Below are 24,646 nucleotides of genomic sequence, written 5' to 3' on the forward strand. Positions count from 1 at the left end.
TCGTTTTATTAATTTTAAACAAACATAAATGAAACATGAATACAGAGAGTTTGAGAATACATAATTAATAGATTAAGTATACATTCAAATAGATGATAATCCATATATATATAACCTCCCAAACTCATAGTAATTACAAAAAAAGAAAATTAAAAAATCCCCCAAAAAAAGAAAAAAAAACTAACCAACATGGGCCATTGCATTATGTCAAGTATACACAGTAGCATCAATAACTCCGTACCTCCATCCAAATAATTAAGGATAATAAAAGTAAGGTTTAGGAAAAGTCGGTTTAGCTCATATGAAAATGTTGAATAAATGGTCTCCAAGTTTCTTCAAATTTAACTGAAGGATCAAAGACAACACTTCTAATTTTTTCTAAGCTCAAACAAGAGATAGTTTGAGAAAGCCACTGAAATATAGTTGGAGGATTAATTTCTTTCCAGTTCAATAGGATAGATCTTCTAGCCATTAATGTAACAAATGCAATCATCCGCCGGGCTGAGGGGGGATAAACAACTGTTATCCACCATTGGTAAACCGAAAATTGCAGTAATAGGATGCGGTTGCAATTTGATATTCAGAACAGTTGAAATAGTGCCGAAAATATCTTTCCAATAATTTTGCAAACAAGGGCAAGACCAAAACATGTGGGTCAATGAAGGGACTTCAGAATGACATCTGTCACAGGTTGGATTAACATAAGAATAAAATCGAGCAAGTTGATCCTTGGACATGTGAGCCCTATGTACAACCTTAAATTGTATTAGGGCATGTTTAGCACAAATGGAGGAAGAATTGACTAATTGTAAAATTTTCTCCCACTGCTCAGTGGGTATAAGACAATAAAGTTCTTTTTCCCAGTCCTTCTTAATTCTTTCTGATACTTCTGGCTGTATTTTCATGATCATATTTTAAATGGTGGCTACTGAACCCTTCTGACAAGGATTCAGAGCTAAAAAAATTTCCGTAATGTCCGTTGGACATAATTTCGGAAAAGACTGTAACATATTATTCAAGAAATTTCTAACTTGCAAATATCTAAAAAAATGACTTTTAGGTAAATTATATTTATTAGATAGCTGTTCAAAGGACATAAAACTATTATCTAAAAATAGGTCACGAAAAAATGTTATAACTTTTGTTTTCCATAATACAAAGGTTTGATCCATACAAGAGGGCCGAAGAAAAAAGTTAGATATAATAAGGCTTGATAAGATAAACTTATTCAAGTCAAAAAATTTACGAAATTGAAACCATATTCGCAATGTATGTTTAACTATAGCATTAGTTATTTGTTTATTCAATTTATATAAAGAAAAAGGAAGTAAAAATCTTAAAATTAAAATCAATGAAAAGTCTTGTACAGATTTACATTCCAAATTTACCCATTGTGGGCAAGATGCTATAATTGATTCTTGTGTCCAAAATATTAAATATCGAATATTAACTGCCCAATAGTAAAATCTCAGGTTTGGCAAAGCCAAACCACCCTCCTTCTTAGGCTTCTGTAAACATTTTTTGCTTAGTCTAGGATTTTTATTCTGCCACAGATAGGAAGATATTTTGGAGTCAATAATATCAAAAAAAGATTGAGGAATAAAAATTGGTAATGCTTGGAATAAATATAAAAATTTGGGTAATACTATCATCTTAATAGCATTAATTCGACCAACCAATGACAAAGATAATGGGGACCACTTAGTAACACGTTGCTTAATTTGGTCAATTAAAGGTAAGAAATTAACTTTAAATAAATCCTTATGTTTCTTGGTAATTTTAATACCTAAATAAGTAAAATGATCTGTGACAACTTTAAATGGTAAATGTTTATAAATTGGAACTTGCATATTTAATGGAAATAATTCACTCTTATTAAAATTCAGTATGTAACCAGAAAAGCTACTAAACTGAGCAAGCAAGGACGAAATAGCCGGAATGGATCTCTCAGGGTCAGATATGTATAGTAACAAATCATCAGCATATAATGATAACTTATAAGTCCCTTCTCCATGGCTAATACCCAAAATATTAGGTGATTCACGAATGGCAATAGCTAAAGGTTCCAAAACAATGTCAAATAGTAAAGGACTTAAAGGACAGCCTTGCCTTGTACCACGGAATAACTGAAAAAAAGGAGATCTTTGATTATTGGTAAAAACCGAAGCCAAAGGTTTATAATATATTAATTTAATCCATGATATAAATTTTGAACTAAAATTAAAATGCTGTAACGTATTAAATAAATATGGCCATTCAACTCTATCAAATGCTTTTTCAGCATCTAAGGAAATAACACATTCTGGTATTTTGGATGAAGGAATATAAATAATATTAATTAATTTTCTGATGTTAAAAGATGAGTAATGGTTTTTAATAAATCCAGTCTGATCTTCAGAGATAATCCTAGGTAATACATTTTCTAATCTGGTGCCAAAATTTTGCTAAAAATCTTAGAGTCTGTATTCAGCAAGGATATGGGCCGATAAGATGCACATTCAGTGAGGTCTTTATCTTTTTTAAGAATTAAAGAAATAGAGGCAATATAAAAAGATTGTGGCAATTTACCTACAATTAACACATCTTTTAAAATTTTACAAAGCCAAGGAGAGAGTATAGAGTAAAAGGATTTTAAAAATTCTGCAGTATAACCATCCGGACCAGGGGCTTTACCTGAATTCATTGAAAAAATAGCCTCTTTTATTTTGGTTTCTGTAATAGGTGCATCTAGAAATACACTATCTTCTGTTGTTAATTTTGGGATATTCAATTTTCTTAAAAATTCATCCATTATAGAAGAATCCTCAACAAATTCTGATTAGATAGATAGATAGATAGATAGATAGATAGATACTTTATTCATCCCCATGGGGAAATTCAACTTTTTTCCATGGGGATGAATAAAGTATCTATCTATCTATCTATCAACAAGTCCCATACACTTGTTGTAGCAAAACTAATTACATACAATACTTAACTCAGTAAAGAATATGATATGCATCTAAATCACTATCTCAAAAAGCATTAATAATAGCTTTTAAAAAGTTCTTAAGTCCTGGCGGTAGAATTGTAAAGCCTAATGGCATTGGGGAGTATTGACCTCTTCATCCTGTCTGAGGAGCATTGCATCGATAGTAACCTGTCGCTGAAACTGCTTCTCTGTCTCTGGATGGTGCTATGTAGAGGATGTTCAGAGTTATCCATAATTGACCGTAGCCTACTCAGCGCCCTTCACTCAGCTACCGATGTTAAACTCTCCAGTACTTTGCCCACGACAGAGCCCGCCTTCCTTACCAGCTTATTAAGACGTGAGGCGTCCCTCTTCTTAATGCTTCCTCCCCAACACGCCACCACAAAGAAGAGGGCGCTCTCCACAACTGACCTATAGAACATCTTCAGCATCTCACTACAGACATTGAATGACGCCAACCTTCTTAGGAAGTACAGTCGACTCTGTGCCTTCCTGCACAAGGCATCTGTGTTGGCAGTCCAGTCTAGCTTCTCGTCTAACTGTACTCCCAGATACTTGTAGGTCTTAACCTGCTCCACACATTCTCCATTAATGATCACTGGCTCCATATGAGGCCTAGATCTCCTAAAGTCCACCACCATCTCCTTGGTCTTGGTGATATTGAGACGCAGGTAGTTTGAGTTGCACCATATCACAAAGTCCTGTATCAGTTTCCTATACTCCTCCTCCTGTCCATTCCTGACACACCCCACTATGGCCGTGTCATCAGCGAACTTCTGCACATGGCAGGACTCCGAGTTATATTGGAGTTTATTGATATAAAGAATTATAAAAATCTTGAAAGGCTTTATTTATCTCTTTATGATCAATCGTCAAAGTGCCATCTCGTTTACGAATCTTAGTAATTTGTCGTTTAACCGAAGCAGTTTTCAATTGATTAGCCAATAATTTGCCAGATTTATCTCCATGTACATAGAACTGAGTTCTAGATTTAATTAACTGATTTTCAATCGAAGAGGATAATAACAAACTATGCTCCATTTGAAGTTCAACTCTTTCTTTATAAAGTTCTTTGCTGGGGGTCACTGAATAAATCTTATCAATTGCTTTAATTTTATCAACCAATGTTGATATTTCAGAATTAGTTTGTTTACTAACTCCAGCAGAGTATGAAATGATCTGTCCACGAATAAATGCTTTAAAAGTGTCCCATAAAGTTCCACTAGAGATCTCTGCTGTAGAATTTGTTGAAAAAAACAAATCAATTTGTTGTTTAATAAAATTAAGAAAGTCTGAGTCCTGCAATAAAATAGAGTTGAACCATCAAGATTTAGCATTAGAAGATGAATCCATTGTTTTAATAGATAGCTTCAAAGGTGCATGGTCAGAAATGGTAATGGAATCATATTTAGAATCAATAACATCTGTAAGTAAACGATGATCAATAAAGAAGTAGTCAATTCTTGAATAATTATGATAAACATGAGAAAAGTATGAAAATTCTTTGTCATTGGGGTGTAAAAAATGCCAAATTTCAGAAATTCCAGAATCAACCATAAAGGAATTAATAAGAGAGGCCTATTTATTCGGAAGAGCTTGGGTGGGCTTAGATCTATCCATCGAAGGGTTTAAGCAACAGTTAAAATCCCCACCCATTATCAGCATGTACTGATTCAAATTAGGAAAGGATGTAAATAGACACTTAAAAAATTCAGGACAATCAATGTTTGGAGCATAAACATTAACTAAAACAACTTTTTGATTAAAAAGTAAACCAGTAATAAGCAAAAATCTACCTTGTGGGTCCGAAATTGTTTCATACTGTATAAAAGAGGTTGAAGAATCTATAAAAATGGAAACGCCTCTTAACTTTGGCTTGGGAATTCGAGTGATACTGTTGGCCTTTCCAAAACCTAAAAAAAACGTTGACTATCCACCTTCCTCATGAGTCTGTTGTACAAAGACAATATTAGCATTCATTCTGTGGAATACTTTGAATATTTTTTTCTGTTTGATCGGATGATTTAAACCATTAGTATTCCAAGAAACAAAATTAATAATCTTATCCATATTGCCAATATTTATCACAGTTAACACATAAGGTTAAAAAAAAGATGAACTCATGAATCCGGAAGAGGGAAGTAAGTTCAAGGAGGAACCGGAAGTTAGGACACGGCAACCATTTTTGTAGTTTCGAATCAGCCCATGAAGTAAAACTAAGCGTGAAGCAAGCAAAAAGAAAAATCCCCCTCCCTCCATGCTCAAAACCCCAGAAAAAAGCCAAAAAGAGGCAAGCAGGCAATCTAAAACTAATTTTACCCCCATGTCTCAAGACGGTAACTCAAACAAAAAAGTTTAAAAAATACAAACCACCCATATTTTAAGAAAGGGTTAATATAGCAAAGATTAAACTATAAAATTAGTGTTTTATATATATAAAACAAAAGGATTTTTTTAAAAGAAAAAAATTATAACATTAAAACCCATAAATGGATAATATTGTATTAGTGTTTTAAAAGAAAGTCCTTAAACTTATTCAGACACATCAAAACGGATGTGACATATCCAAGCACTAAGGTCTTTGGGGAAAAGAAACAACATCTTAGAAATGTTTTTTATTAAAAAAATAATATTTAAACGTTAAAAGTATTAAAAAAAAGTGTATATGAACTTAAAAGAAAAACCTAATGAGTTACTTTCAGAACTAACAGAATAACAATATAAAAAGAATGAACTCAGGATAAACCAAAAAAACAGACCTTTACCATGTGTAAGAAATACACTGTTAGCCATCACGTAAAAAATCATCAAATTATAAAATCCAAATCTATAGACTAATTATTACATTAGTCAACCCGTAGTAAAAAAAAGTACTATTCTTCAAGGAATCTTTGAACATCCGCTGGAGATTTGAACAGCCAATAAGTCCCATCTTTGAGAGTAACTCTCAATTGTGCTGGAAATAACAGCGCTTGCTTGTAGCCTTTCTGATGAATTTCGGACATAACCAATTTAAAAGCCGTTCTTGCCCTTAAAACTTCAGTACTATAGTCTTCCAGAATACGAAATTTGAAATTTTGAAAGCTGATCACACCCTTTTTACGGGCAGCCCGAATCAAACGTTCTTTGGTGTGAGGATAATGAATCCGGAGAATCACTGGTCGTGGTTTCGTACCTGGAGCTGGTTGAAAACGAGAAATGCGATGTGCACGGTCGATTATTGGAGGGGTATCCAGTACTTCTGAGCCGAAGACATCCATTAAAAATTTAGAGAAAAATACAGTGGGATCAGCGTTCTCAAAATTTTCTGGAAGCCCAATTGTCCGGAGATTTTGTCTTCGAGAGCGGTTTTCAAGATCAGTGATTTTAGATTTATAACGATCCAGCAGTTGAGAAGTCGAAGCTTGCTGTTGTTGCAGAGTTTAAATTTTGCGATCTCTCTGGCGAGCGGCATCTTCAAGAACTAAAATTCTTGCTTCTTGTTGTTGTGAATCCAGTGTAAGTGATTGAAGTTTTGCATCGACTGTCTTTAAAATTTCATGGAGCGTAGAAAGCTTTGAGGTTAATTTATTCTCCAGTTGTTCAAGGCTCTCGTCCATAAGTTTCGCAATTGCTCCCAAAGTTAACGGTTCTTTCGTCTGTTTCGATTCCTTTAGACATTTCAACGAGTTGAAAATGATTCAAACAGTTGAAAAAGATTTCATAAGTATGAACCCCTTTAGAATAGGTATAAACAGGTCAATTAGGGGGTGCTTGTAGGTAGTAAAAAGTAAAAGGATTGGAGCGAAGCCTAAAACAGTTTCACTCCATAAGCGCCACCTTGAGACCTCCTGAAACGTTCACTCTGTTTTTCTTTCCATGGAGGCTGCCCAGCCTGCTGAGTATTCCTATTCACTATTTTCTTTTTGTGACTATTTCATACAGTTGGTTTTGACTTTACTGAAAAGAGAAAGCCTTGCATTGCGTTATATCAGCCCTGCTGAATGGTCTTGGCTGGAAACGTTGACTGTTTATTCCCTCTCCATGGATGCTGCCTGACGTGCTGAGTCCCTTTAGCATTTGTGTGTGTGTTGCTAAGCCTTGCAAAGCTGAGGGGCCAAATGGTCTTGTGTGCTGTATGATTTTGTTTGTCTGCAGCCTTCTTATTTGTCATTGCTGGAATCCCCACATTCATACTGCCCAATGCAGGAAATATTTCTTGAAAAGGTGATACAGGCAGGAACTTTCATTACAATAACTGAATATGTTAGTGAAAGGTCCTGACTGGCGGGGTGTCACACCAAATACCACTTCCCTCTTCTTGGAGAAAATCATTGCTTCCGTACTGCTGCTTGCCTCTGGCCATCGTAGCAGAATTTGTCTGATCAGTCACTTACATAATTGAGCCACTGTGGGATTAACAGCTTTTTTCTTAACTTCACAGTTTATTTACCCTGAAGCACTGGAAGAACATTTGGATTTTCAGTAAGATGACCCAGTGTGAGTTTGATAGTTTTCTTGAATTAATGTTAATTTTGCTTAATAAATCCAATGGGCCATTTTTTAAATTGAGGAAAAGTGAAGACAAGGTAATGGAGTCTGAATTTTAAAATTCCTGTCTTTGATCTGAGTAAAATAGATTCCAAAATTTTTAGCTTATTTTAAAGTCTGATATAGAATAAAACAAAATGTACCCTTTAATCAAAACACAATGAACTGGCAAAGGCTGTTTTTACCACGATAACCTTCTCTACATTACCAGTACCACTTCTGTCCCATTCAACCATAATTTGCTTTGAATATTACATTTTGGATTAAAATGTGAGATGTTCTTCTGAATTATCTACCTCTTTCCATGTGTTGAAATCTGCTTTTTCTGTAAATTTGGTGACTAGTGCATTGACACCCTTGCACTTTCCATTGCTTTGGTGTGGGATAAAGCTACATTGAAGAAAAGCAAATGAGGGGTCTCAATTCAGAATGTTGATTGTCCATTCCTTTCCATGCATGCTGTTGACCTTGTGAGTTCCTCCAGCATTTTGTGTGTTACTCTGGCATTCCAGCATCTGCAGAATCTCTTGTGTTGAAGAAAAACAGCGAGTTCAAGGCATAATTTCTCCTTCAACCAATGTTTATTTATCTCAGTACTTGGCTGCCGCATTTATTGTTGTGATTTAATATTGTAGGTGAAGTACTATGAGATCATTTTGATTAAAAATCAAACCGTGCATGTCTACACTTTTCAGAATCAAAATCAGGTTTAATATCACCATCCTGTATGACGTGAAGTTTGCTGTTTTTTAGTGCAGTGCATTCACAAAATCAATACAAATTACAAAATAAATAGTGCGTTAAAAAATGAATAATGAGGCCTCTGCTCTGCTTTGTTTTACTGCCAATGATGATTCAGCCACAATAATTAAGCAACTTTATGTACATTGAGGTGCTCCTAAAGTGTAGATTGTTGTTGTTCTTTTCCACACCCTGTATGCACAAAGGGCGACAACCTTGCTGTTTCTTTTGCATTTTTGTCTTTTTTTTGAGGTTGGGTTGCTGGCTCGTTGCTCAACCCAACACGGATGGAAAGTGTGCAAGGAGCTGGCTGGTTTCGAATGTGGGACCGCTCGCCTCGAGGTCCAGTGTGGATAACACTACACCACCAGCCGGTGGAGTGTAGATACCATTTTGGTATTGGAAGCATGGTAGTCAATTTACCCTGCAGACTTGAGTGAAGAGCAGAATGAAAAAAAAATCTGGTAATTGGTTTTAATGGGGGATAATTTTTTTCCCCAGGTCTCTTGAAATAAGGCCACGTCTTTTTTTTAGTTTGACAGGCCTTGGTTTACAATTCCATTTGAAAGTTGGCGCCTCAGTCAGTGCGACAGACCAGGGGTATCAGCTTAGATTTATTTACATAGTTTTCTGGTTATGAGAATTAAATATGTAGCCTACCACAAAAGCCTGAATGGTTGAGCCACACTGCCAATAAGGCAATGCAGTTGTCGCTCGAGTTACAAAAGGGATGAGTTTTGTTAAGTGAAATTTCATAGGTAGTAAAGGCTGGGTGAAATCTCTCATGTTTTTTCTGCATGTGTATCCCTTTGGCTAGAAACTGGTGGTTCAAACATTGCTTTGCAAAGCCAAGGCACAGAGTTAAAGGCTTGTGTTAATAAAGTGAATGGAAGTTAAGGAATCATAAACAACAGAAAATCTGCAGATGCTGGAAATCCAAAGCAACACACACAAAATGCTGGAGGAACTCAGCAGGCCAGGCAGCATCTATGGAAAAAAATTACAGTTGATGTTTCAGGCCGAGACCCTTTGGCAGGACTGAAGAAAAAAGTTGAGGAGTGGGTTAGGTAGAAATTAAGGAATACCCACATCAAAGGTTTTTCAATATATTATTTGATTTTTTTTTTCTCTTCTGTGCAGGTAGACGAGGCAAGCGCAAACATCTTGCTTCCTCAGATTGCTTGTCTCTGAGTAACAGCAGCGTGGGTGCATTCTCACTGACACAGCCATTCAGTTATATGGGCACAGGCAGAGATTTACATAGGGGTCTGCACCCAAAGAGCAGGAAAGCAGCAGGCCGGTTATGCCATCTCCAAAGACAGCAGGCGGATGACACGCACAGGCCCTCTGAGGATGCGACTGGCGGTGAAGCCAGTGTCAGCCAGCCAAGCTCTGGGTTCGATTTTGCTTTCGACCCCAAAGATTTTCTTTCCAGTGACGCATCCATTGAAAATGACGTGTTGGTTCTGAATTCAAACTCCAGCAGAAAGCCACCTGTGCTGTCACCAGGGTGTTCAAGCAGCGATAGTGGATTGGACCGCTCCACAAGGAGCCTGGAAAATGCCCCTGTCACCCTGCAGCAGAATAACATGAGAACTGGAGTCACTGGTGCTGAGCCAGAGGTTGAACCTCTCCCTGATTCCTACTTTGGATTGTTGGGATGCACAGGCTCCCAGGCGCGGCCTTCCGGACACATCTCCCAGCTCCCAGATGAAATTCTCAGGACTGTGTTCTGTCACCTGCCAGCGGTGGATTTGTATGGCTTCAGACTGGTCTGTCAGCAATGGAGACGTGTTCTCAGTGACCCAATGGTAAACCTTGGTTTCTTCTGATATCACTTAGTATGCATTGTGCTTTCCTATACACCCCCACCCCACCCCCACCTCCTGCAGGCATTGACTTCCGGAACAGGAAGGCACTAAGGCAGGCACTAATTCATCAGCCGAGGGACTGAAACCATTTGCCACACAGCTTTTGTAACCTGGATTCCATCCTGATCTCCCATGGTGGTCTGTGTGGATTTTACAGATTATCCCCATCACAATGTAGGTTCCTCCCATCTCCTCCAGGTCCTACTCATGTCCGAAAGACATGTGGAGTAGTTTGTTCCTGTAAATTGTCCCTGGTATGCAGGTGAGTGATGGAATCTGGGAAGTATTGATGGGAACGTGGTGAGTTTAGGTCAAAGGGAAAATGAATGAGGTACAATTCGTGAAATTGGACTTGATGGGCCAGAATGGTTTCCCTTCATGCCATAAGCACAAGGGATTCGACAGATGCTGGAAATCCAGAGCAACATACAAGTACGTGGGGGTGCACCTGGATGACAGACTTGAGTGGAGCATCAACACAGTGACTGTGTACAAGAAGGACCAGAATCACCTCTACTTCCTGAGAAGACTGAGGTCCTTTGGAGTATGCAGGCCTCTCCTTCACAAACTGTTCTACCAGTTTGTTGTCACCTGTACAGTCTTCTATGCCATGGTGTGTTGGGTCAATGGCATCAATATGGTAATGCCAATAGGCTCAATAATCTGATATAACCATATAACCATTACAGCATGGAAGCAGGCCATCTCGTCCCTTCTAGTCCATGCCAAATGTTTACTCTCACCTAGTCCCACTGGCCCGCACTCAGCCCATAACCCTCCATTCCTTTCCTGTCCATATACCTATCCAATTTTACTTTAAATGACAATACCAAACCTGCCTCTACCACTTATACTGGAAGCTCGTTCCACACAGCTACCACTCTCTGAGTAAAGAAATTCCCCCTCGTGTTACCCTTAATCTTCTGCCCCCTAACTCTCAACTCATGTCCTCTTGTTTGAATCTCCCCTACTCTCAATTGAAAAAGCCTATCTACAAGGGGCTATCTATCCCCCCTCATAATTTTCAATACCTCTATCAAGCTCCCCCTCAACCTTCTACGCTCCAAAGAATAAAGACCTAACTTGTTCAACCTTTCTCTGTAACTTAGGTGCTGAAACCCTAAGATTAGAAAGGCTGGCTCTGTTATAGGAGTCAAACTAGATACACTAGAGGCTATGGTACACAAAGGACCCTATGGAAAATCCTGACAATTGTAGACAATGTTTCTCACCCTCTGCATGCCACTTTGGCTGAGCAGAGAAGCACTTTTGTTAGTAGACTAAGACAACTGTGCTGCTCCAAAGAGCACTATATCAGGTCATTCATACCCTTGGCCATTAGGCTCTATAATGAGTCAACCTATAGCTGAGGAAGTGATGACCCCCCTCCTATTAGACTGTGTGTGGTAACTTATTTTTTTTAATTCTTTCTACTTCTGTTCTTATATATATATACACTTGTAGTGCTACTGTCACCCTGTAATTTCCTTTGGGATCAATAAAGTATCTATCTGTTTATAAACCCCATTTTCAGAAAAGTTGGGATATTTTCCAAAATGCAATAAAAACAAAAATCTGTGATATGTTAATTCACGTGAACCCTTATTTAACTGACAAAAGTACAAAGAAAAGATTTTCAACAGTTTTACTGACCAACTTAATAGTATTTTGTAAATATACACAAATTTAGAATTTGATGGCTGCAACACACTCAACAAAAGTTGGGACAGAGTTAAAATAAGATTGAAAAGTGCACAGAATATTCAAGTAACACCGGTTTGGAAAACTCCACATTAAGCAGGCTAATTGGTAGCAGGTGAGGTATCATGACTGGGTATAAAGGTAGCGTCCATCAAAGGCTCAGTCTTTGCAAGCAAGGATGGGTCGTGGCTCACCCCTTTGTGCCAAAATTCGTGAGTCAGTCAGTTAGTCAGTTCAAAAGGAACATTTCCCAACGCAAGATTGCACAGAATTTAGGTCTTTCAACATCTACAGTACATAATATTGTGAAAAGATTCAGAGAATTCAGAGACATCTCAGTGCGTAAAGGGCGAGGTCAGAAACCACTGTTGAATGCGCGGGTCGAGCGCTCAGGCAGCACTGCCTAAGAAACCGTCATGCTACTGTGACAATTATAGCCACATGGGCTCGGGAGTACTTCAGAAAACCATTGTCACTTAACACTGTCCATCGCTGCATCCAGAAATGCAACTTGAAACTATTACGCAAGGAGGAAGCCATACATCAACTCTATGCAGAAACGCCGGCGAGTTCTCTGGGCCGGAGCTCATCTCAGATGGACCGAAAGACTGGAACTGTGTGCTGTGGTCAGATGAGTCCACATTTCAGCTAGTTTTCGGAAAAAACGGGCATTGAGTTCTCCATGCCAAAGATGAAAACGACCATCCTGATTGTTATCAGCGAAAGGTACAATAGCCAGCATCTGTGATGGTATGGAGGTGCATCAGTGCCCACGGCATGGGTGAGTTGCATGCATTGACTCTGAGGCGTATATTAGGATTTTAGAGAGACATATGTTGCCATCAAGGTGACATCTCTTTCCGGGACGTCCATACTTATTTTAGCAGGACAATGCCAGACCACATTCTGCACGGGCTACAACAGCGTGGCTTTGTAGACACAGAGTGCGTGTGCTTGACTGGCCTGCTGCCAGTCCAGATCTATCTCCTATTGAAAATGTATGGCGCATCATGAAGAGGAGAATCAGACAACTGAGACCACGGACTGTTGAGCAGCTGAAGTCTTATATCAAGCAAGAATGGACAAAATTTCCAATTGCAAATCTACTACAATTAGTATCCTCAGTTCCAAAACGATTAAAAAGTGTTATTAAAAGGAAAGGTGATGTAACACAATGGTAAACATGCCTCTGTCCCAACTTTTGTTGAGTGTGTTGCAGCCATCAAATTCTAAATTTATATATATTTACAAAATAAAATTAAGTTGGTCAGTGAAACTATTGAAAATCTTTTCTTTGTACTTTTGTCAGTTAAATAAGGGTTCACGTGAATTAACATCACAGATTTTTGTTTTTATTGCATTTTGGAAAATATCCCAACTTTTCTGGAAATGGGGTTTGTAATTTCTTTGTTCATCATTTTTGTAAAGGAAGGGGAAAGAAGTCAGCAGGGGCGTATCTACAGAAAATAGCGCCTACGGCAAGCACTGAAATTGCACCCCTGTCCAAACGTCTGACACCCATCTTTTAGATAACTTTACCATAGTATCAGCTCAAAAATACCAGTCAAGCTCGTTAATCTTTTAATTAACAAATTATGGCACGACGTGAAAATTATAACTGTACCTTCCTTGCTTTCACTGATGCAAATTGGTCTATGATGGGATCAAAGTCAGTTTTTTCAGTTTCTTCTCTTTCTACACTCAGCAGATCCAGATCACAGAGTCTGCCTTGACCCATAGAAGATCTCAAATACGAAAATATTAGTTTTAACTTGCTGAATGATCTCTCACAGCTGGTGATGGAAACTATGATGGTTAGCATTATCTGAATAGCAATGCGAAGATTGGAGAAGACACTCTCATCTCCATAATGAACAATAAATTCAAGAAGCTCTTCAGGTCTTGATATTTCATGTTGACCTGCCTTGATAGCAATATTCTGCAATCCAAATTTCTTCATATAGCTGCTTTCCATCAACATCAGAGCTGTACAATTCAGCCAAATTTTCACACTTCTTCTTTAGGTCGTTATTGTTGGTGCCGTAACACAGTCTCTCAACATTGAGAAGGAACCCAAACTTGGCGTCAGTGTTGTGCAAACAAGCGAACCTTTCGTCCATTTCTCTGTGAAGACAGTGGAGTGTTCCCTTCATGACTCTTTCCATTTCCTCTTAGCTGTTAATCCAGTGTCTCTCGAGTTCTCATCAGCCATTCGTTTCTTTCACCTCTGACGTCTTTCAACTTCAGTATTCCATTCTCGACAGAGACGGACTCCTTCGATTGACTCACTAACCAACACTTCTCTTTCATCATAAAAATGATCTTGGAGGGGTTTCAAATCCAAGGTATCTTCGTGGAAGTTCATGCTAGGATCCTGCAGCCACTTTTGAATACGGTCAATGCGAATGAGTACTTTGTTGCAAAATCAGAAAATCATAACTCAGCATGCGGCTGTACAGCTGCCTTATGTCACTTCTTGTTTCACTGGTCTTGTTTTCATTGTCTGTCATGTCCTGGAGAACTTGAAGTATCTCCTCAAGGTACTTGTTGACGGACTTCACTGCTTCTGTCCTTGCACACCACCTGGTTTTGGACTCCAGCTTAACAACCACAGGCATGGCGTTTTTGAGTTGAAAGAGAGAAAAACACATAGAGAGCTTCGATGGTTCCAAAAAAAATATGACCATCATTGAATCCTGCTTGGCTGCATGTGCACCCACCAAGTTGAATGAGTGATTGTTGCAATTCACAAACACTGCCAGGTTGTTTATCTCACTTATTCTTTGATGAACACCACTTCTGTGTCCAGCCATCACAGCAGCGTTGTCATAACACCGTGACCGACAATCTTGTAGCTCCATTTCGTCCTTCTCTAGCTCTCAAAATCAGCTTCCACATACCTCCCTACTTCTGACTTCTGCTCATGGTGGTCTAATCAGGAGTCGAGTCAAACATGAGACTATAGTTCTTGGCTTTACGAATGCTTCTCAGTAAACTCTGGTGAACAATGGATGCCATCGTGGATGAATTTGTTCTGGACACCCGGTGAAAGATAAGACGTAGATCCAGGGTAACTTCCCAGATGAGTAAGGTGTTCTTTTATGACAGGGTCAAAGATGGCCAGTAGTTTCAGTAAGCCAAGGAAATTTCCCACATTGGAGTCATCATCTAGCTGAAGTGATTCCCTGTGTCCTCGCAAGGCCAGGTTCTGAGTCACAAGGAATTTTATGCAGTGAAGGATTCTTGTCAATCACGCCATTTCTGCTTTTCCTTCTCAATCTGTGACTGAAATACCGCGTCAATAACTCCTCTGTTTCCAGCTAAATTTCTTTCCATTTCTTTCCACTGTGTGAAGCGTTCCCAATGATTCTTGGATTTTTCATGAACACTAATCCTGTCAGGTGCTTTCCACTGGTTGAATCCACTCTCCTGCTCCAATGAGGATTGATGGTCTGACCAGGAATAGAGAAGACAACAGATACAAAATGCAGACATTTTAGAAGGGGAATAGACCAGCCATGAGCGAGTCACTTACTCACCACGACCATTTCCCAATTTCCTCTTGAACCAAGTTTTATTCATTGAGCAGTAATTTTTTGGTAGGAAAGGCTCCTCAATATTCTGGAGATACTTCCAACCCAGCTATTTTATTTCTGTTCTCAACGTGTCAGGCAGAATTGCTTTTCCAGTATCCTTGTCGAACTTTAGAAGTCCAATGTCATGCTGTTCAATCACTTCTGGTATGATAGTTCAAGGCTCTTTGACACCATCCAGTTCACTGGGTTCAGTGTCATCAGGTTCAATCTCGTCTGGTAAAATCTCGTCAATAAACTCAACATCATCACCACCATCGTCTTCCCTCCTATCACGTCCACGTTCTCTGTGGCAGCCTCACTGTTAATCTCAACATACTCGAATTTATATGACTTGACTTCCTCCTCGGCTTGTGACGCATCTGTACTTGATCCACCTTCGGATTCTAACAAACTTGTAGCAGGTGCAGGCGACTCCATGGAACGTGTCGAACTACTTGTTCTGGGCTTGTCAAAACTTCGAACTTGCTCGATTTCCTTGCTTCCTCCGCCTCCAACTTTTGTCTCTTCCATCCTTCAGCTCCACTTTCCTCCTTCGTGAAGAAACGTTTCATGGTCTTCTTACACAATGCTCTGAAATAAGGCCATCCTAGTGCTTCTCACCCATGATAATCAAAGACAGATCATACATCCAAAGAAATTTCTTTTTTCACTGAGGATGGCTTGTCTGACTTTAACAGAAACTGCTCAGTGGCACCCTCTTTCAAGTGGTGCCCAGGACACGTGCCATACCTGCCATGCCTTAGATATGCCACTGGAAGTCAGAATAAGAAGGTGGGAGAGGGGAAGGAGTACAAGCTGGCAGGTGATAGGTGAAACCAGGTGAAGTGGATGGTGGGTGGGTGGGGGAGGGGGATGAAGTGAGAAGCTGAGAGGTGATAGGTGGAGAAGGTAAAGGACTGAAGAAGAAGGAATCTGATAGGAGAGGAGAGTGGACACTAGAAGGAAGGGAAGGAGGAGGGGTACCAGATGGTTTTTGTTTTTATTGGAGAGATCATGCATATGTGGGATTTTGCTTGTCAGTGCTGGAGATGGGAAATGCACAGGGTGACTGATTATTCAAATCCATTAATCTTTGTTCTGAGCCTGGGAAAGGTGCCATGTTCCCAATGATGTAACAGTTTAGCTGATTTTTCAGTCAGTGTGGAACCATTTCTACATGCAATGTTATGGTTGTCTTTATCTTGGTTTTGTAGTTTGTGCCATGGAAAAGACTGTACTATCGATACAGGAAGGGCGAAAGAAGTGCCATGGTGGAAGTTGACAGGATTCTGAAAGAAAACGAAATCACAAAGGGTGACAAACAGTGCATATTAAATCTTGTAAGGTAAGTACTTGGTGTCACAATGATCTAACTGAGCATGCTAACTATAATTACTATGTAACTTAATTGGACAGAATTGAGAGAACAAGTGAGCATGGGCTTTTCTCTTTGGCATGAAGGAGGAGGAGAGGTAACTTGATAGAGATGTACAAGATGAGAAGAGATGTAGATAGAGTGGACAGCCAGAGATTTTTAACCCAAGGGCAGAAATGGCTATTACAAGGGCAATCTTTAAGGTGATTGGAAGAAAGTATAGGGGGGTTGTCAGAGGTAAGTTTTTTTTAAACACAGAAATCTGCTTGGAAAACTGCCAGTGGTGGTGGTAGATGTAGATGCATTCAGGATATTTAAGAAACTCTTGGGTAGGCATGTAGATGATAGACAAATAGAGGGCTATGTACAAGGGAAGAGTCGGATTGACCTTAGATTAGGTTAGGAGATCGGCATGACATCATGGGCTGAATGGCCTGGACTGTGCCGTACTGATCTGTGTTCTGTAGGTCCCTTATAAGCAAAGAGGGCATTTGTAAACAGTGGGTTGCTTGACAGTCAGCTTTTGTGAAAGCATCAACTTGGCACCACTTGCAATCAGGTACCTGGGGTACTCTATGACCCATGGAGACATCCCAAATGTACTCAAAGACCAGTGATGCATCATGATTTTCAATTTTGTGTGCTTTACCAACTTCCTGATGTTTCTGGATTTCTTTTTCTAATTAGATATGTGGCATCTTTCCAGCGTGCAAGAACTGTAAACTCTGAAGCAGTCCTGGATTGTCTTAAGGACCACCCTGTCTTCAACCAGTCCAAATTATGCATTAACCAGATCCTTTCAGATGTTCTCAGAGCAGCCAGGGTAGGTTTTGCATGGGGGCTTCCTCTCTTCTCGCACTTCCTCCTCTGCCCCCTTATTTGGAGCAAATAGAAATAAAATTCTCTTGCCTAGGACTGGAAGTCAGAGGCCTGATTCAGATCTGGGGGACAAGGTGGCACTCAGTCATGGTGGATGAAAGGGAAATGCAACTGGGACATCATCGGGATGGGAAGTTGGGCTGATGGGAGAGTTGGAGGTTCAGGCCAAAATGCACAGAGGATTTTAGCACTGAGCTCAGTGGCTGGTATAAGGGTTGGTCGTATTGCGCGGATCTCAGGGTGTTTCCACTCCCACAGAAACTCAACAGTAATGAAGTTTGTACAAAGAAAGAGCAAGCCTGGGATACTGGTGTGCATTTTTCTCACATGCGAATGTAAAAATAGATGTGACAGGATTTCTGGGCCCAATGAAAAGTACCTCATCCAGGCAATAATGATTGACTCTCACCACCCAGTCTGTCTGAGAGGCAATAAGCAAACCTGTGACTACTTAACAAACATTAGGACATCCTCAAGCCCCTTGGCAATCAAAAAGAATTTTAAAGCTCATTACTGGATAGTTGAGGCTAATCAGAAAGGATAGACTAACCAGAACATGAGAAAGCGAACCAGCAGTCGGCCATTCGACCTTTGTAGGCCTCTTTCAAATTTCAGTATGGCTGAACCTTCACCCCAGCATTACCCCCTTGTACTAACCCTCACAGTTGGGTAGTTTTATTATGGTTGCGAGATATATAGTGCCTCATCTATTAAAATATTATACCCACTGCTCATTAGATGGTTAAAAACAAGATTAAAAAATGTATGCAGACACACCATGATGGATTGTCACCCAAACAGCCAGGTTTAGACAGTTGCAGGTTAGCTAATGATACATCATTATCTATACTACATCGTGGTTCATTTAGTATAAAAGCATTCTCTCCATTTCGGGTACTCAATTGCCTGAGCCTCTTGGGTAGAGCATTCCAGAGATTTGCAACCCTTGTGATGAACAAGTTTCTTCTCTCCGCTTGTCCTGTTTGGCTGACCTCAGGTTCTGAGACTGTGATCCCTGGCTCAAGGGACCTCCACCTCCTTGTCAAGCCCTGTAAGAATTTTATATACTGTATTTCAATGAAGAGGCTGTGAAAACATACTTCCTTCTGATTTTGTTTTGGACAATGTGGAAGGTCTTTGTAGGTTCCAATGGAACATTGACAGGATGCAGAGCTGGGCTGGGAAGTGGCAGATGGACTTCAATCCGGAAAAGTGTGAAGTGATTCACTTTGGAAGGACAAACTTGGAAGCAAAGTAGAAGATATATGACAAGATTCTTAGCAGTATGGAGGAATAGAGGGATGTTAGAATCCATGTCCAGAGATCCCTCAAAGCTGCCATGCAAACTGATAGTAGTTAAGAAGGCGTGTCATGTGTGTTGTATTCATTAGTCAGGGGATTAAGTTCAAGAGTCATGAGATAATGTTGCAGATAATGTCTAGCTAGACCACACTTGGCGTATTGTCTTCAGTTCTAGTTTCCTCATTATAGTAAGGATGTGGAAGCTGTAGAGAGGCCCCAGAGGAAATATACTGGAATGCTGCCTGGATTAGAGAGCATGTCTTGGGATAGTTTGAGTGAACTAGGGATTTTCTCTTTGGGAGGTGACTTGATGGATAAGAAGATAAGAGACACAAATAGAATGGACAGCTAGAGACCTTTTTTCTCCAAGGTGGAAATGGCTAATACAAGGGGACATAACTTTAAGGTGATTGGAATAAAGTACAGGAGCATGTCAGAGGTAGATTTTGTTATTACACAGAGTGGTAGGGACATGGGATGCAATGCCTGGTGTGGTGGTAGAGGCAGATCAATTAGGGGCATTTAATGTCCATATGAACTATGACCTTGCACCAGATGAAGGTCTGGACCTGAAGCATTGACATTTTATTCTACAGGCGTTCCCTGACACGCTGACCTCCTCCAGCATTTTGTGTGTTGCTTATGTTCTTGGTAAAACTTACCTCTTTAAAAAAAATCTTTGAGATGGTTTGCACTGTTTTGTTCTCTAAAATACAGCACATTTCTTGACTGCATTTGCAGTTGCTTCATTTTGGCACTAACTTAAGCATCCTCTCATGATCTTATACACTTCTATAAGTCAGTGTTGATTGAGCCACTCTGCACAGTCAATCAACACAGCCACGCCTCAAGGATGCATGCTTAGCCCACTGTTCTCCTCTCTCTACTCATTTGAGTTATGTGGCTAGGCATTGCTTAAATAGCATCTAAAAATTTGCCACTGGCACCACTGTTGGTGGCAGAATCTCAGATGGTGACAAGGAGGCATACAGGAGCAAAAGAGATTGGTTGATTGAGAGGTGTTCCAATTACAAACTTGTACACAAAGTCACCAAGACCAAAGAACTGATTGTGGACTTCAGGAAGGGCAAATTTGGAGAACACACACCAGTCCTCATCAAGGGATCAGCAGCCTAAAATGGTGAGCAGCCTCATGTTCCTGGGCATCAGCATCTCTGAGGATCTATCCTGGGCCCAACATATTGATACAATTATGAAGGAGGCATGCTGGTGGCTATGCTTCATTTGACGTTTGAGGAGATTTGGTATGTCACCGACGACTTTGGCAAATCTAAACAGATGTACCGTGGAGCGCATCACCACCTAGAATGGAGGCTCCGGTGTACAGGACTGAGAGGCTTCGAGGGATGTCAACTCAGCCAGCACAATCACAGGCACAACCCTGCCACCATCAAGGAGGAAACTGGTATCCATCATTAAGGACCCTCACCATCTGAGGGATCTTCTCATTGCTACCATCAGGGAGGAGGAGGCAGGAAGACCTCAACGTTGGGAAACAACTTTTTCCCCTCTGGTCCATGAACGCTGCCTTACTATTCCACTTTTGCACTATTTACTTACTTATTTTTTGTGACTTGTAGTAATTTTTATGTCTTGAATTGTAACTGCTGCCACAATACAACAAATTTCATGGCATACTGCATGTTAGAGATAAAAATCTTATTTGAGGTCTCCCCTCAGCCAACTGGTTAGAAAATAAGGGAACAAGAACACAGTTTGAGATGTACAGTATGCTCTGGTACCTATCATAAAGAAGGAAATTCATAAATTCTGTAATTTTTGTTACTTAGACTATAAGCACATGGGCGATACTGGCTGTGATCGTTCTCCTGTCCAGTAGTGTACAAGAAATCCAGACACTTATTTCCTCTCTGGGGCAGCCTTGTTCGACTCTCCCACCGACAGAGTTTATGGAAGTCCTATACTGCATTGCGACGTTACTCTTTGCCCTTGGAGAAAAAGACATCGGCATCAGCAACAGGTAGGGTCATTGCTTCACCCTGGCTTCTGATGACTAGTGCAGGGATAAACACGAGGTTCTACAGATGCTGGAAATCCACAGCAACGCGCACAAAAGTGCTGGAGGTTCTTGGGTAGCATCTGGTACGTGAGCTCAGGTCAGGCGCCATCTGTAAAGAAGAATGAACAGTTGATGTTTCAGGCTAAGACCCTTCAACCGGACTGAAAAGGAAGGGCTGAAGCCTGAATATGAAGGTGGTGAGAGGTTGGGAGTACACGCTGGCAGGTGATAGGTGAAACCAATTGAGGGGGAAGGTAGGTGGTTTGGGGAGATGGAATGAAGTGAGAAGCTGGGAGGTGATAGACAGAAAAGGTAAAGGGCTGAACAAGAAAGAATCTAATAGGAGAGGGGAATGGATCACGAGAGAAAGGGAAGGAGGAGGGACACCAGAGGGAGTTGATGAGCAGGTGATAGGAGTAGCTAGTGCAGGGGTTCTGATGGCTGGACACAGCAAACTTACAGACGTGGTTGGCTAGAGCTGGCCATGTGGAAATTACCAAGTCAGCATGCTGTTGAACCGCCCCCTGCCCCCAGGTCTTGTTGCTTATTTTCCCTGATGTTGCATGTCCTTTAATTCCACCAAATGTGCATCACCTTGTGTGGAAAGAGCAAGGTCATTAGTTGTTCAGGTCCAGACCCTTCATCAGAATTGGAAAAAGGAATTCCTCCCTATAACACTGCTCCCAATCCTCAACTCCACAGATGGGAGGTGTGATGAATGTTGAAATAAAAAATCTTTTGTATTCTAAACCATTACCAATCTAAATGTGTTTCAGGATCCATTATAATCTGTTCTGCGCACTCTACTTGAGGGAGAATCCAGTCTGCAGAAAGCAGCCGAAGCATGTCTGTTCTCCGGACTCCAGCAGGTGAATTTTTAAATAGTAGTGTCATCACTCAAGTCAAGTATGATGTTCTCCCAAGGAGTTATTCTGTTATTGGAGAATGCCTGTACATGACTTTGGTTAATGTGGAGAGATTAATGCATGGGCAGTCGCTGGACCATCCTTGACAGATCAGGATCAGGGTCCAGTAATATGGAATGCAAGGCAACTGGGGACCCTAAGCTGCTGCCCCCTTCCTCTCCCTTCACTGCCATTGTGGCTTGTCATCATCTTCTGCCAGCTCCACCATTGTGGCCTCGGTTGCATGGGTCTTTGTCTAGAACTTCCTCCTTGACCTCGCTGTCATGTGATCCCACGAGGAGCTAAGCTCCAGATGACATTGTTCTCAGGATTTCAGGAACTCAAAGCCTCTCCACCACAGCAAGGTGATGATCCTTGGAGAAGATTATTTAAAATAATTTATATTTAATGCCATGATGAATCATGTCTACATTCAAGTCTTTATTGCTTGCAAATTTGATTCATTTCCTCCTACAGACACACCAGGCTGCTTGTCACTGAAATTTACAACCTCTTTCGTGAAAGAATCTTTCTCCAGGGTGGGGTGAAGTCAAGTACCAACCATGCAAATCCCACCTCCCAGAACGTTCTTGAGAGTTATGAAGATACTGATGTTACAGATGTCTGTACTCTTCTGCTGAAGTTTTTGCCTAAGATATAATACATCAGGCTACTGGATAAGCAAGAACCTCCTTTCAATGTGAACACTGAGAAGACCAAAGGCATTGTCCGTGGCCCCAGTGATGAAACCTCTTTCCCACCTACTAGCTGCTTTTCTGTCTCTGGTACCTGAACCAACCTTACACAGCTTTGGAGCTGTAATTAACTCACAGTGGCCATCTTATCTCCAAAGTTACTTCCCCTCACTGCCACACCACTGTTCAACAATACCTATGGTTCATTCTTGCTGGTGGTCCTCCCACCCTTGCCTTCGTCATTAATAGCCCTTTCCATTGCTCTGCTGGCCAGCCTCTTGACTTTCACTCTTTGTAGCCTTGAGGACGTTCATGGCTCTGCTGTCTCCATCCAACTTGTGTTAAGTCCTTTTCTTGCTGAGGTACATTTCCTTCTTGTCCTGCAACACCTCAGTTTTAATATTGTAAACCTATTTTTAGGTGACCTTGCAACTCCCCAGCTCCATAACCACCCCTACCCTCGCAGCTCCCTTTGACCATGAAACATAGGAGTAGAATTAGATCATTCAGCGCACTGACTTCACTCCACCAGTCAATCACAGCTGATTTATTTCCTCTCTCAACCCCATTCTGCCTTCTCACCGTAATTTTGACAGCATTACTAATCAAGAACCTGTCAGACTCAGCTTTAAATATACTCATTGACTTGGCTTCCACAGCCATCTGTGGCAATGAATTCCACAGTTTCACTATCCTTTTACTAAAGAAGTTCCAATTCACCACGGACTGAAGGATGAGTGCGCCTTCAGGGTTCTGGGTTTGTGTGGCTCTGGGGATGTGCTGCTTCTAGGCCGGTGCCCCTAACTGAAGTGTCGTGACAAAACATGGAGCATCAGGAGCAGCGGGTTAGCCGCTGGGGGTTGTGTGTCCGGAGAGCAGTGCCTGTTTGTTGCCGACTCTTTGGGCACAGAGCTCAGAGAAAGCAACACAACAGACTTTTAACATAAATCATCAAGTTGTTTGTTATGTCACCCCTCTCACTGTGAAATGGTGACACCTCTTTTTCCCTTATTGGGGGAGAGAGAGAGCCTGTAGATGTCAAATTATTGGGTAAATTAGTAGTTTTTGGGGTACTACAAATCTGTGCCTTTATTGATGCTTTTTTGCATGCTTGAGTGCTTGGTGGAGGGTGCTGATGCTTTTTTTTTGCTGGTGGGGGTGGTGTTGCTGCTTCTACATGGGAGGGGGTTGGGGGAGGTTTGGGGTTATAATGTTTTAACTGTCATTCATTCTTTGGGGCACTTCTCTGTTTCCATGGATGTCTGTGAAGAAAAAGAATTTCAGGCTGTACATTCCTTTGACATTAAATGTACCTATTGAAACCTATTGATTCTGAAGGGGCATTCTTCTATTCTGAGGATATGCCCTCTAGTACTAGATTCCCCCACTACTGGAAACATTCTCTCCATATCCACTCCATCTAGGCCTTTCAAAATTGATAGGTTTCAATGATATCTCCTCTCATTCTTCTAAACTCCAGTCAGTACAGGCCAGGAAACATCAAACGCTCCTCATACATTAACCTATTCATTCCTGTATTAATTCTCGTGAATCTCCTCTGGACCCTCTCCAATGCCAGCTCATCCTTTCTTAGCTATGGGGCTAAAACTGCTCACAGTACTCCAAATGTAGTCTACCCAATGCCTTGTAAAGCCTTAGTGTTCTTCCATAGTGTTTTATTTCACTCATTGGCAGCTCTGCTTCTGATGCCAAGACCCAAAGCTCAGTAATTCCATTTCCATCCTCTCTGCCTCTTTAAGGAGCTATTTAAAGTCATCTCAACTTTTAAGAAGCATGTGAAGAGGTAGGGGTGGAGGGATATAGATCATGTGTGGCAGATGTGCAGTTTATGTTTGCAATTAGGTTGGCAAAGACATCATGGGCTGAAGGATCTGTTCTTATGCTGTGTACTGCACTCTGCGAACTTACTGTCCACAATTTTGGTCTTCTCTTCTTTTATCTCTTTGTATGATTCCGTATGAAAGGCTTAAAAGCAATCCTGTAACATTTAAATTTAAAAACTCGACAGAAGTGCAGGTTATTTTCATCATCATTCTCAA

At 40.6% G+C, this 24,646-nt stretch overlaps 1 protein-coding gene across 4 annotated transcripts in view; it reads left to right on the plus strand.

The window, feature by feature from the left end:
- Positions 1-24,646, plus strand: part of fbxo18 (F-box DNA helicase 1) — a 96,561-nt gene that overhangs the window by 1,603 nt on the left and 70,312 nt on the right. For all 4 annotated transcript variants that reach the window (XR_012101464.1, XM_073066753.1, XM_073066754.1 and 1 more), the window contains exons 2-7: positions 7,395-7,450; positions 9,383-10,053; positions 16,604-16,734; positions 17,452-17,587; positions 20,757-20,947; positions 21,763-21,855. Coding sequence is in view for 3 of the 4 variants with exons in the window: in XM_073066753.1 (XP_072922854.1) it covers positions 7,441-7,450; positions 9,383-10,053; positions 16,604-16,734; positions 17,452-17,587; positions 20,757-20,947; positions 21,763-21,855 (1,232 nt within the window). In the remaining variant the exon portion in view is untranslated. The remainder of the gene's footprint in view (positions 1-7,394; positions 7,451-9,382; positions 10,054-16,603; positions 16,735-17,451; positions 17,588-20,756; positions 20,948-21,762; positions 21,856-24,646) is intronic.

The sequence above is a fragment of the Hemitrygon akajei genome, chromosome 14 (assembly GCF_048418815.1).
Source record: "Hemitrygon akajei chromosome 14, sHemAka1.3, whole genome shotgun sequence".
Classification (NCBI taxonomy): Eukaryota; Metazoa; Chordata; class Chondrichthyes; order Myliobatiformes; family Dasyatidae; genus Hemitrygon; species Hemitrygon akajei.